Source organism: Tenrec ecaudatus, chromosome 18 (assembly GCF_050624435.1).
Source record: "Tenrec ecaudatus isolate mTenEca1 chromosome 18, mTenEca1.hap1, whole genome shotgun sequence".
NCBI classification, from domain to species: domain Eukaryota; kingdom Metazoa; phylum Chordata; class Mammalia; order Afrosoricida; family Tenrecidae; genus Tenrec; species Tenrec ecaudatus.
In genome coordinates, this window is record NC_134547.1 from 57645641 (window position 1) to 57658143 (window position 12503).

A 12503-nucleotide genomic window follows, 5' to 3' on the forward strand; every position below is an offset into this window, starting at 1 on the left:
GTCAGATAAGGCCTGGTGCTCATGACTCCCTCCCACCCAGCCACTATCTCTGACCCTGCTGCTGCCTCGACAGTAAGAATAGCAACAGGGCAGGCTAGGGTGCTCACATGCAGGGCCCAGCAGCATCCACGCCAGCAGCCCAGACCTCCTTCCCCATCAGTCCAGCCCCATTGTTCTGGGCTCAAAGACCCACAGTACCTTGTGGTACAGTAGGAGCTTGTCCCCTGCCCCAGCTGACTCTGGAGGGGCGCCAGCCTGGGGCCCGAGCCCTGCCCCCAGTGAGGAGTGCAGACAGTCTCTGGGCCCATAAGTAGGCTGAGGTGGGACAGACGTCCTCTGGTGGGTGGGAGACAGCCTGCCTCAGAGCTAGGACGAGGGTCCCTTGTCATCCTGGTGGCAGCAGCTGGCCTGGCTGCTGAATGCTGGCTGATTGGTCAGCAGGGAGGTGGATGGATGGAAGGCCCCCACTCATGGGGGCCCTTGGATGATATCATGGGGTGGGTGGACACGTGTGGCTGAGTCCCTGCGTTGATGCGTCCCCTGTGGCTACACGCCATTGTGTTCCAGTGTGCGAGGGCGGCCGAGTCACTCTGTTGTCATGGCACCCACGGTGGGCATCACCATGACACCGGAAGGAAGGGGAGGGGGACCTAAGGAGCCTCGTTCCCAAGTTCCCAAGTCACCATGGCACCTGGGGTTGGGGTGGCAGTCCAGTCCCCAGTCGCAGGTCAGTAGCCCCTCAGCTCCCATGGCCTGGCCCCTGCCCCTGCTGCTCCTACTTCGCTGACTCTGCTCCAAGCCCCGCTCTCAGACAGCGTCTCTGGGACCTTCAGAATGGCTCAGCAGGGCAAGCTGGAATGCTTGCCCTGGGATGGGGCTGATGCAGGAACTTTGGTTTGACCATATAGCCCCACCCCACCCCCCTACCCCCGCTACCTCTGCAGCCTGTGTGTCCTCCCATGTCTCTGAGGCCCTCTCTTAGAAACCCAGGTGTGTCCCTGCAGCAGCAGGAGGCTTGGTGGTGAGATCAGAGAAAGAACTTCCTCGCTGAGGCCCGAGCTAGAGTGGGAGTGAGGCAAGAGCTGTAGGGGACTGTGGATGGGGGTCTCTGAGGTCCTGATCTTTGAGAGTGAAGGCTGACAGGACCCCTGGGACTTTCCCTCCAAGAGCCCTACTCATGAGGGGCTGGATAAAGGTTAAAAATACCCTCGTGTTTACATTCTTCCCTGCCTGCCTCCTGCGCCCCAGTGCCAGGTCCCTTTGATCAGGCTTTGTGCCTCTGGAAAAGGCCTGGGAGACAGGGAGCGGGAGCCCCGGGCTGGCCTACCCCATGACCCCTTCTAGCTCCAGGACTGGGAGACCCCTGGGGACCACAGAATAGGAGCGAGCTGAGCTTGGAGGCAGGAAGGTGTCTCACCCAGAAGGGCCCCTCGCATGCCTCCTCCTGAAAGCAGCAGTGGGGACGGCCACATGTACTGGACATCTGCTGCGCTGCACTGCACTGCAGGACAATGGCATGCAACCCTCCCTCTGCAGTCCCTGCAGTGAGAGCCATTCTACCAAGCCACTCGAGGCTCAGAGAGGTACAGAGACTTGCCTGGGCGTGCACAGCAAGATCAAGGGAGAACCGCTCACTTCCTCCAAGCTGTCCCCCCACCTTGTCCTCGCAGGGCCTGGGCTCACGCTCATGAACCCCTGGCCAAGCTAGAGAGCAGTAACAGCCGCAGCTTCCACGCCCTGTGCACCCTAGGGACACGCCAGGTGCCATCCCTGACCCTCAACTTCCTCTGCAGACCCAGACCCACAGGAGGGAAGGGGGAGTTGATGACCATGCTGCTCAGGTGGATGGAGTCTTTCCTTGACCCAGGGGCAGGGGTTTGTGGACCTGTGGTCAGCCCCTTGGTCAGGGAGCGGCCTGGGGGCTGGAGAACCCTTCAAACTGGGGCAGACATCTGGATTTTCCCTGGTCTCCCTGGATCCATTCTTTGCTTTGTTGGTCCCCCTGCTCACCCACCCGCCCACCTAGCCACCCATCAGCACCAGAACTCAGAAAGCAGGGTGACGCGAGGGTCCCCGTTCAGCTGGTGGCGGCATAAACTCAGGAAGGTACTTCCACCTCGCTGGCATCGGCTTTCCCAGCTTCTCATGGAGCTGCCCTCCCAGGGGGTCTTCGAGGCCCTTCTGGGGGTCCTTGTGGCATCTGGAGCCAGAGGAGGGCTGTGGATACTGCTGGAGAAGCACCACCCACAGTCCTCCCTGTGCCCTGCTTCCAAGCCTGCCGTGCTGAACCTCCTGGGCCTCCAGTCCCCTGCACTGGGAAGCTGGGCCCGAGAGCCGGCCCTTGGGGTAGACAGAGGGTAAGATAGGAGGCTGCCTGCAAAGAGCTCTGTACTCAGAGGACTTGTGAGGGTGTGCACGCCCAGCAGAGGATGCTGGGAGGAGCATGGAGCTCCCTTGGACTGGGGTTGAGCCTCCAGTGGGGGATGTCTGGACCCTGCATGAGGCGCCAAGGCTCCTATGGGCCAGGCCCGTGCCCCTCCCGTCCCTTTTGGCTGGGCTTGGCCTCGGTCCCACAGCATCTGCCAGGAGTGGCGAGCTGACCTCCTAAAAATAGGCCCTGGGCCCCACAGAAGTTGTTTTTCTCCCTTCCCCGTGATTTACCTTCAGCAGCTCAGGGTGCCTGAGACAGCAAGTCCCACCCCACCGCCCCAGGGACTGTTGGAGGGAGAGTGGACAGGCCAGCATGTGCCTGGAGGGGGTCAGTCCAGGGTCGGGAGTTGGAGGTCCATCGGTGGTGTGTGGGGTGCAGCCAAGACCCGAGGCAGGAATTCACTGACGGCTCTCCAGAGTGGTTCTACGCCCCAGCCTAATGGTGTCCTCTCCAGTACCCCCCTTTCTCTGCCTTTCTGAATGGGCCCCCTACGATGTGTTTATCAATCATTCATGTGTGTGAAGCGCAAGGGGGCTTGGACCTGCTGGGGCAGTGGACTCATCCCTAACTTCACCTGCGGCTCCACTTCCAGCCCGCAGCCCATCCCCTTGTGCAGATGACCCAGGCCCAAGGGCAGAGAAGATGACATCCAGGAAACAGAGAGACGACCCTCGCAAGGATGCCCCTCCCAGCCCTGGACAGGTGACCAGTAGGCTCCAGCTCTTAGGATGGCCCAGGGGACCCCAGGCTGTCTCTTGAACCCCCATCCCTATTTGTGCCACTGGGGAAGGGAATGGGATGAGTGTCAGGGCTGAGTGCACACACACACACACACACACACACACACACACACACAGTCCGACGGGCTCATGCCCAGCCCCGGATGCTTTATTTCTCGGCAAGCTCGCCATCCCTCGGAGTGCTCCCTTCCTTCGGACCCACTCTGGGCTCTGTGGACATGCCTGTGAGCAGAGAGGCCTCCACCCCAGAGTCATTGTCTCCTCTCCAGCTGTGTCTGGGGTGCTGTCCCCCGCCCCCTCCCCCATCACCCTACTGCAGTGGATTCAGATGGAGCCAGTGAGTAAGCTCCCAGACGGGGCTACTGGGACCGGTTAGATGGCCGTCTTCAGGGGCACACTGTCCACTGGCTGATCCAGGTCCTTCTTTCTCGACATGGCCAAGTGGGTGAAGATGAGGATGAGGATGAAGCCTGAGGGGCCCGAGAGAGATGGATCAGCCCTGGGAAGGGACTGTGGGACCTGCCCGCCGGGGGTGTATTGGTGTTATGGTAAGATTTCCTAGACAGAGTCCCTGAGGCCACGCTGTGGCCCCACATGTGGAGAAGCTCATCTACCGGTCCTCACTAGGCCACCAACGCACCCAGCCTCTCCCGTTTGCGAGCAGGTTGGGCGGGGAGACTCTGGGAGTCACTGGCTGTCTCTTGGACCGCTGAGAGGAGGCAGGCTAGAACTGACAGGAAGGGCCCCATCTGTTTCCAACCCAAATCCACCGTCATCGAGTCGATGCTGACTCAGAGAGCGCCTATAGGACAGGGTAGAACTGTCCCCGTGGGTTTCCGAGACTGGAACTCTTTACTGTAGTAGAAAGCTCTGTCTTTTCCCCTTGGAGCAGCTGGTGGTTTCAAACTGCTGACCTTTTTAGCAGCCCAACATGTAAGCACTGGGCCACCAGGAGCCTCCCCCCACCAACCACCACCACACACTAACTAGGGTGGAGCTAAAGAAAAGAGTGAATGGGAAGGACAGCGTGGACCGAGAAATGAGGCTGGAGGGACCAGGGATCTGCCGCCTTCTGGCTGTGTTAGCTCAGACAAGCCGCTGGACCTCTCTGAGCCTCGGTGATGTCATCCAGAAAATGGGGCAGTGCCAGGGCCACCTCACAGGGTCTCGAGGAAGGGCCCATGAGGTGATCCACGTGACATGCGTGGGTCATCAATGACGATGACTGGGGACCAGGAGACCTGGGCGCCCTGAGGCCAGGGTTCTGACCATACATCGCCCACACACACACCCCCACCCCAACAGGAACTTGGCTTTGTTTGTTACCGATCACAGCCAGGGTGCCCAAGAGGATGCCCAGCGCCGACTGCTTCGTGGGCATGCCCTTCATGCGGCCCACCTTCCGCAGACACTGCCCCTCCACGGTGCACCGACATACAGCCACTGCAGGGCAGGAGGAAGGCACGGAAGGTCAGAGGGCCCCCAGCACCTGGCTCTCCTCACCTCTGCTCAGCTGGGTGCTCTGTGTGCACACGCGCACGTGCATATGTGTGTGGGTGTATGATAGACTCTCAGGTGTTCACAGGTGCGTGCCATGAGGCTCCAAGACCCCTGGGCCAGGCCTCACCTTGAACCAGGAGCTGCCACTTGAGGTCGCTGCGGCTGACCACAACAGGGATGACGTGCTTCTGGGGTTCCACCCAGTTCAGGGCCAGACTAAGGTAGGCATGGGAACCTGTGGAGAGGGCCGGTGATTAGATGGGGGGTGAGGGGGGTGAGGGGGGAAGGAAGTCCAGCCCCGCATCGCTGGACGGCGTCTCACCCTTAAATGCCACCCCTCATCCGCCCCCACACACCATTGATGGCCTGGAGGTGCCAGTCCCGCTGCACTGTAGGATCAGGGCCAAGGGCAAAGCTGTAGGGACCCTGCCTGCTGGCTGGGTCGGGGTCTCCGCTGGCTCCGCTGACCACCACGCCTTGGTCCTGGCGGGGCGTGCAGAGGTGTCGGGCGGACACTGGGGCCGGAGGTGGTGGGGTCCTCAGGAAGTGGAGCACCAGGGGCACCAAGGCACTGCGGCCCCGCTCATCTGCAGAGGAGGCAGTGGGCCCCAGTGTGGGGGCAGAGGGAAGGGGGCCGTAAGCTCCTGAGTTCCAGGCCCAAGGACCCCTCCTGCTAGTCTCCTACCCCGGACCCCCAACTCCACCAGCACCGCACAAGGCACTGCCCCTGTACTGGCCCAACAGCTGCCAGGCTGCCCCTGTCACTGATGCCACAGGACAGCCCAGTGGAGAGTTGATGCTGCCCATGACACGCCCACCAGGGCCACCACAGGCATCCTGTCCCCACCTTGTCCACACTTGGCCTCAGGTTCATCAGTCCTGGCCTGCAACCCAAGCTAACCTGCCCAACTCCAGCCCTGTTCTATGTGCCCAGTCCCATGCCCTCCACCCTCCACCTGCTCCAGATGTCCCATGCCCTCGGGGACCCTCTGGGAGCTTAGAAGTCTCCCTGGGGGTTAGGTTTGAGTGCCAAGCTTGGGGGCTGGTCAGGGAGGCCAGACGTGCCCAGGCCCATTCGCAGGGTCCACTCAGTCTGGGCTGGGTGGGTGCCCGCCAGGCCTTCTGGGAGGACACTCAGCTCTGATTGTCTGAGGCTGGCTCTTCCTCCCAGGGGGTCCCCGCCCCACTGGAGTGTACCTGCATGCTGGACTGCCACGAGCACTGTGTATGTGTCCCCGGGGAGGGCGTCTTCCAGGGACCGGGCTGTGTACACCTCCCCTGAGGCCTCCTTGATACAGAGCCAGCCCTTTGAGTCGTTGACCAGGGAGAACCTGGGGGCCAGAGAAGGTGCAATGGGAGAGAGGGGTGGGGGGTCACACTCCAGGGTCTCGACATGACTTGCCCAAGTTCCACATCCTCGTCTGTGGCTCCAAGGTGGCAGCAGGGGCCAGTTCCCCAGTCCCTCGCCCCGCTCTCCAGCCCCCCACCCCAGGGTCTGGAAAGGTGACTGAATCATGGCAGCAGGACCCTGGGGGTCAGAAGCAGCAGGCGTGTCTGTGTCCCAAATCAGAGCACAAGAACCTCTCGTACTGGGTGAAGGGGTGCGGGTGGGGCATGAACCCTCCCTGTGAGAGCCTGGGAAGCCTTACTCCCCAAGCCTGGTCTGGTACTCCACAAAGGGGCAGAACCTAGAAGCAGCCTCCTCTCTGTGGCAAAGTGAGTGGGGGCCTGGGGGCAGCTGCAGTCCCTGAGCACACACAAAGGCATCATCTGAGCCCCCGTGGGGTTCAAAGTCACGACCCCCACCCCCACGCCCATGAGTGGCTCCTTTGGCATTAGCCATGCTTTGAGGAATATTCCAGACTCCCAGGAATGTGACCGAGGCCCTTGGCCATCTCTGAGGAGCAGGGGAGGTCCAGCCCAGGTGCAGGGTCAGTGTTGGCTCACCTGAGGGGGCTGCTCATGGGGTCTGAGGGCTGGATGGTCAGCAGGAGAGAGCCAGCTGGGGTGCTGACCTGGACGCTGGTCTTGTAGCTCTCTTGGTCCAGCTGGGGGAGTGACACCCTCTCCACAAGCACAGTCACAGTGGCTGTGGACCTAGGGCCTGGGTCAGGCCCCACCAACTCCACCACACTCTGCACCACCACCAGCAGCTTGTGTCTTGGAGCTGTTTCATAGCTGAGCTTCTAGAATTCCAGGGGGGCCTGCGTTATGACGTGGAGAGTGTGCAGGTGTATGCCCCACCACCTGCCCATCAGGCCTTTACCTTATGGAGCCGGAGTTGGACTTGACCAGCGCCTGGTTCCCAATCCAGACCGAAGGTCCCCTCCACGTCTCCCGCCACAATGGCAAAGTCCATGAGCTGGAAGTCAGGCTCGATGTCAGCATCGGTGGCCGTGAGGGTGGCCACCAGAATCCCCGGCTCTGCATCCTCAGGAAGGCTCAGGGGCCCGATCTGGAGAGATGGAGTGAGACCATCAGCACCCCTCCCACCTGCCCCCACCCCAAGGTCTTCTCCCCTGCTGCTAACCTGGGAGGTGGTGAACTCAGGGGCATGGTCGTTGATGTCCTTGATCATGATAGTGATCTCACACGTGCTGCTGAGGCCTGAGGAAGAGGAGGATGTGCAGGGCGGTCAGAGCAGAAACAGAGGTCAGGGCATCCCAATTCCCATCAGGGACTCACCACCTTCAGCTCCTGCCAGGTCAGCGGCCAGCACCTGAAGCAAGATGTTCTGACCAGCTTGGAGCGGGGCGGCCCCCAGAGTCACACTGCCGGAGGTGGGGTCCACCTCAAAGGCTCCGCTTTCTGCCCCCTCCTCAGGCTCAGGGTTCAGCAGCTGATAGACCACGTGGGCATGAGGAGAGCCGGGGGCATCTACGTCCTCTGCCGACAGCCTCGTCACCTCCATCCCTGCGAGACAGCACCTGCCAGTGTGGGACTCCAGTCCCTCCTAAGCTAGCCTTATGTGAGTGTGTGTGTTAGGGTGTGTGTGTCAGCGTGAGTGTGTGTAAGAGTGTGAGTGAGGGTGAGAGTGTGCATGTGTGTATGAGTGTGTGTGAAAGAGAGTGAATGCATGTGTGAAAGGTATGAGTGTGTGTGAGAGAGTGTATGTGTGTCAGTGTGAGGGTATATGTGAGAGTGTGTGGGTGTGAGTGTGAATGCATGTGAGAGGGTGAATGTGAGTTTGTGTGAGAGTGTGCATGTGTCAGTGTGAGTGTGTGTAAGAGTGTGTGAGAGAGGGTGTGTGTCAGTGTGAGTGAGAGCATGTGAGTGTGTCCGTGTGAGAGTGTGAATGCATGTGTGTGTGAGAGAATGTGCATGCATGTATGAGAGGTGTGTCAGTGTGTGTGTAAGAGTGCATGTGTGTGTGAATGTGTGTCAGTATGAGTGTGAGCACGTGTGGATGTGTGTAGGTGTGTCAGTGTGAGAGTGTGTGAGAAGGTTGTGGGTGTGAGAATGTGTGTGAGAGGGTGTGTCAGCATGAGAATGAGTGAGTGAATGTGTGTGTGTGAGAGGGTGAATATGTATGTGAGAGGGTGAGTGTGTGTGTCAGCATGAGAGTGTGTGTGAGCGTGTATGTGTGGGTGTGAGTATCAGAGTGTGAATATATGTGAGAGTGTGGGTGTGTCGGTGTTTGTATGTATAAGAGTGTGTGCGTGAGTGCATGCGTGAGTGTGTTTGAGAGTATGTGTGAGAGTGTGAATCTGTCCGTGTGAATATGTGTGTAAGAGTGTGAGTGAGAATGTGTGTATGAGTGTGCGTGACAGTGTGTTTGTGTGTAAGAGTGTGTGTGTGTGTGTGTGTGTGTGTGTGTGTGTGTTGGGGGTGGGACATTGATATGGGCAATTGAGGCTGGGCCCCCATCCCAGAGGAAAGCAATAGGATGGCTGGGTCCATGGGGACTTTACCTCCCCTCCATCCCCAGCAAAGACCCCAGCTCACCTGGGGGACTGAGCTCAGGGATGCTGATGGGGAGGTCATGCTGGGGGCAGACAGGGGCGTTGTCATTCTCATCCGTTACCACCACCTGCAGCTGCAGAGCTTCTGCATAGTCCTCGCCACGGGGGTTCTGAGCCCGCACCCGGAGCAGGTACTGTAGTAGGCAGTGGGGGGCTTCGAGTGAGGACCAAGGGTCACCCAGCTTCACCAGGGTCTGGATTCCCTTCTAGTGGCTAGCTCTGGCTCTTCTGGTCCAACATCCCAGAAGTCAACCCGACAGTGACCAAGTCCCCGCGGCCACCCTGCCTCCCTGGCTCCCTCTCACCTCACCTCAGCCTGGCCTTCTCGATCAAGCTCTCTGCTCACATAGAGTTTCCCCTCTGTGTTGACATCAAAGGGCCCAGGAGGCTGGCTCTCCAGATGGTAGTGCACATCCCCCCCACTCCAGTGCACCTAGAGGGGGACACAGAATGAGGGCACGCCCACCAAGGGGCGGGCAGGGACAGCCCACGTCAACCTGACCCCCAACTGCTTCCTGAGAGGGGAGCCAGAGTGACCCCCAGGCAAGTGGTTACCCTGTCTGGTATTCCATGGTGTCTCAGCCCTGATCCCAGCACGGACACTGCCCCAAATATCTCAACGAATTCCAAACCAAACTCACTGTCAGTGAGTCAATTCTGACTCATAGAGACCCTCGAAGACAGGGCGGAACGGTCCGTGTGGGTTTCCAGGACTTGAAAACTTTACAGGAATGGAGAGCCTCATCTTCTCCAGCCCAGCGACTGGGGGGTTCAAACTGCGGACCTTGTGGCGGCCAGCTCACAAGGCCACTAGGGTTCCCTGTCAGACTGACTAGGTTACTTTATTTTCTGCCCTTTCAGACTGGGTCTGACCCCAGGGCATTCCTAGAGAAGACCTGAGACATTCCTGGCCTAGGTGACAATCCCAGTGACAGCATGAAGTGGCAGCTGTTCTCCTGAGAAAGCCTTGTACCGGCACTGGAGGTCAGAACTCAGAGGCAGGGCGGCCAGAGGATAGTAGGTGAGGGACGTGGCTCGGTCCATGACCCTTGTGGACCCCACTCCATGGTGGGGACTAATGGGACTAGAGGATGGAGGACCAAGGGTTAAATGGGCCCCGGACTCCAGGTTTCCAGCTGTTTCCAGACTCCAAGAGGCTTCTTCAGCGCTAACAGTCATGTACTCACCTGGGCAATGAGGTGTGGGTATGGGACTTGGAGATTCTCTGCCAGGTGGATGGGCTCTAGGGGTGCCCAGGTGTTCTCCACTATGGAGACAACTATGGTGGCTGTGGTCTGGTGCCCTGAGGCCTGGTCGCCCATGTCCTTGACCTGTACCAACAGCTGGTAGGGCCCCTCCAGGGCCTGGTCTAGACTGGTGCTCCCTAGGAGGGGAAGGGTGGCCAGTTGAGCAGCGAACCAAACACAAAACTAGACTTGTGGTGGGCGTTTGGTATACTCTCTTGCCCAGGGGTGAGAAGAAGGATGTTTAGCACTATCACAAGCATCCAATCGGGACTTGGCACTGTGCAAAGTCACTTCCATATCTATCCAGACAATGAATGGTTGTGAATGGATGGATCAGGGATAGATGCCCAGGTTGGGGTTGAAGATTGGCAGGACAGGTTGGATGAATGAATGGTTAGCTAGGTAGATGGATGGGACTTTGAGTGGGCCAATGGGTAAATGTTTGGATGGATGGGTTTGAATGGATGGGTGGGTGAATAGGTTTGGATGGATGGATGGGTGAATGGGTTTGGATGGGTGCCTGGCTGGATGAGTGTTTGGCTGGCTGGGTGGCTAGATAGATTGGATGGGTGGTTGTATAATAAATAGGTAAATGGGTAGCTGGGTAGGCAGATGGGTATACAATTGGCTTCTCTTTTCATTTCCAATCCATGCCGTTGGCTGGACTCCCAGGTTCACGCTCCCTTCATCATCAGTGCCGAGACCTCTGGCAGCCCTCAGATGCTTCTATCCTGGTCCCTGAAGCCCAGGTGTCCAGAGCGTCGGGCTGAGGGTCTCCGCTCACACACTGTGCATTGGCCCTGCCTCCAAGCCTCTTGCCTTGCTTTCTAGCATGCCCGCCCCTCTCCCTCTGTCTCAGACTCCAGCTCCCATGGCACCTTTGCCAGTGTTCCCTGACCCTCCCTCTCCTCCACACTCAGGCTCACCCTCGAGGCTGAGGGCCAGAGCCCCCAGCTGGGGCTCCAGCTGGAACATGTTTGGAGCAGGCTGGGCTGGGACCTGGCTCAGGATGTGGAATCGGAGATCTGAGTTGGCTGTGCCTGGCTCATCCTCATCCAAAGCTTCCGGGAAGAGGAAGGGGACACCTGTGTTCGCGGGGGAGGGTGAAGAGATGGGGGTGGAAGGAGACAAGCACCCTGGGTGTCCCCTCTCACCCCCTGATCCCTTTGTCTAGGTCCAGCACTGTGCCAGGGAGGGCTCTGGAAGCAAGCGGACCTTTCATCCCATGGCACAGCGGAGCAAATTGGGGGATGGGACCCACGGGAGGGCCCTCAGCAGGATCAGGGGCAGGAAGGATACGGTGGAAGTAGGGGAGTGGACCACTTGGGCCCTGGCTGCCCGGCTCCCTTGAAGACTCTCTGACCAGCTCTATCTACATTTCTGCTTTCCTCAGCGCCCCCGGGCCCAGGCCCACTCACTCACCAGCCCTGGTGCCCCGGCTCAGCTGAGCACTATAGACAGCCTGGGAGAAGTGGGGCACTTGGTCGTTCTCGTCCTTCACGTGCACGGGCACGGACAGCGGGCCCCACAGGACGAGGCCGTCCTCACTCTCCAGGGTCACCTGGCAGGGAAGGCTGTCAGTGCGCAGTCCTGTCCTCCCTGCTGTCCCTCACCCCGGCTCCAGCCGTACCTGCAGCCGATACTCTGCCTGCTCCTCTCGGTCCAGCGCCCTGGTCACCAGCAGGAAGCCAGATTCTGGGTCCACGGCAAAGGGGCTCTCCGCCTCCCCGCCCGGGTCCCCCGACAGCACAACCCGGCCCTCAGACTTCTCAAGGGGCAGTGGCAGCTGGCAGGAGAGTTCAGACCAAGTCCAGGGAATGCCAGCCCCACCCAATGGCCCCATTTGCCGCTTGGCGGTTGGGGGGAACCAAGCCTCAGAAAAGGCCTGGGGTCAGGATGTAAGCGAGTGGGGTCCAAAGCTGGAGCTTTGTTCTGGAGCTCTGGGGCTCCTAGTCAACCCCCTACTCCCATCCACCCCTCTCTCCCAGGAAGCATGCTTTCCTTTATCTCAAAGCTTGGCTTTTCTCTGGGATTAGAACCTTATTATTCATTAACGCCATCTCTCCCACACTCCCCGCCGAGAAAGGGGGGAGGACGGTGCTGGGGGAGGGCAGGGAAAGAGGCGGCCCACTCGGCTCTCAGACTCACCTTGGCCAGGTACAAAGGAAAATTTCCACCATAGTTTTCCGGGACTTCCACATGCAGCTCTGTAGGCTGGGCCTCAAGAAGAACCTGAGGGAGAATCCCCTCCTTGTCCCCCAGGGGCTAGCGGGTGGGCACTTGGTCACACCTGAACCCACTCCTCTTTAGGCTTTGACCCTTTACCTCAAGAGGCCAGGGCCAGCTTGACCACCCCCCACCCTACCCCCATGGTGGGTATAACTGGTCTAAGTGGAGGGGGGGACATGCGTGTCAACCCCAAGACCAAGACCTGAAGGAGGGGGACAAGGGGGCCCAGCTCACCTGGGGGGCAGAGAGGCAGAACACCCACAGCCAGGCAGGGACCATAGTCAGAAAGACCTGGGGGACATGGTAAGATGGATACAGGTCAGCTCACAAGGAAGGGGCTCCTCCATACCCCCACCTCCACTCCAGGGGTCTCTGCCCCCATCCCCACTCAGCA

The 12503-nt window shown here is 59.6% G+C and overlaps 1 protein-coding gene across 4 annotated transcripts; it reads right to left on the reverse strand.

The window, feature by feature from the left end:
• Positions 1–3543: 3543 nt before the first annotated feature.
• CDH16 (cadherin 16) lies at positions 3544–12388 on the reverse strand. 4 transcript variants are annotated; one of them, XM_075537228.1, is made up of 17 exons: positions 12344–12388; positions 12029–12112; positions 11511–11666; positions 11303–11441; positions 10807–10965; positions 9821–10017; positions 8944–9066; positions 8617–8767; positions 7357–7584; positions 7202–7278; positions 6938–7126; positions 6619–6857; positions 5873–6002; positions 5028–5154; positions 4799–4906; positions 4498–4614; positions 3544–3641 (listed from the first exon to the last, which is right to left on the reverse strand). In XM_075537228.1, the coding sequence occupies exons 1-17, from the start codon at positions 12386–12388 to the stop codon at positions 3544–3546; spliced, it is 2367 nt and encodes a 788-aa protein (XP_075393343.1). The 4 variants fall into 4 exon arrangements, with proteins under 4 accessions (XP_075393343.1, XP_075393341.1, XP_075393342.1 ...); XM_075537226.1 differs by having other exon boundaries at positions 5028–5258; positions 5869–6002; XM_075537227.1 differs by having other exon boundaries at positions 5028–5209; positions 5859–6002.
• Positions 12389–12503: the final 115 nt, after the last annotated feature.

Bases quoted from the DNA above. Each gene is read 5' to 3' on its own strand.
- CDH16 (XM_075537226.1), bottom strand. From the start codon at position 12,388: ATGGTCCCTGCCTGGCTGTGGGTGTTCTGCCTCTCTGCCCCCCAG. The intron at 9,067-9,820 runs GTGAGTACATGA...GTCCCCCTCTAG, and splicing joins ACCCACACCTCATTGCCCAG to GTGCACTGGAGTGGGGGGGA. The intron at 5,259-5,868 runs GTACACTCCAGT...CCTCCTCTGCAG, and splicing joins CGTGGCAGTCCAGCATGCAG to ATGAGCGGGGCCGCAGTGCC.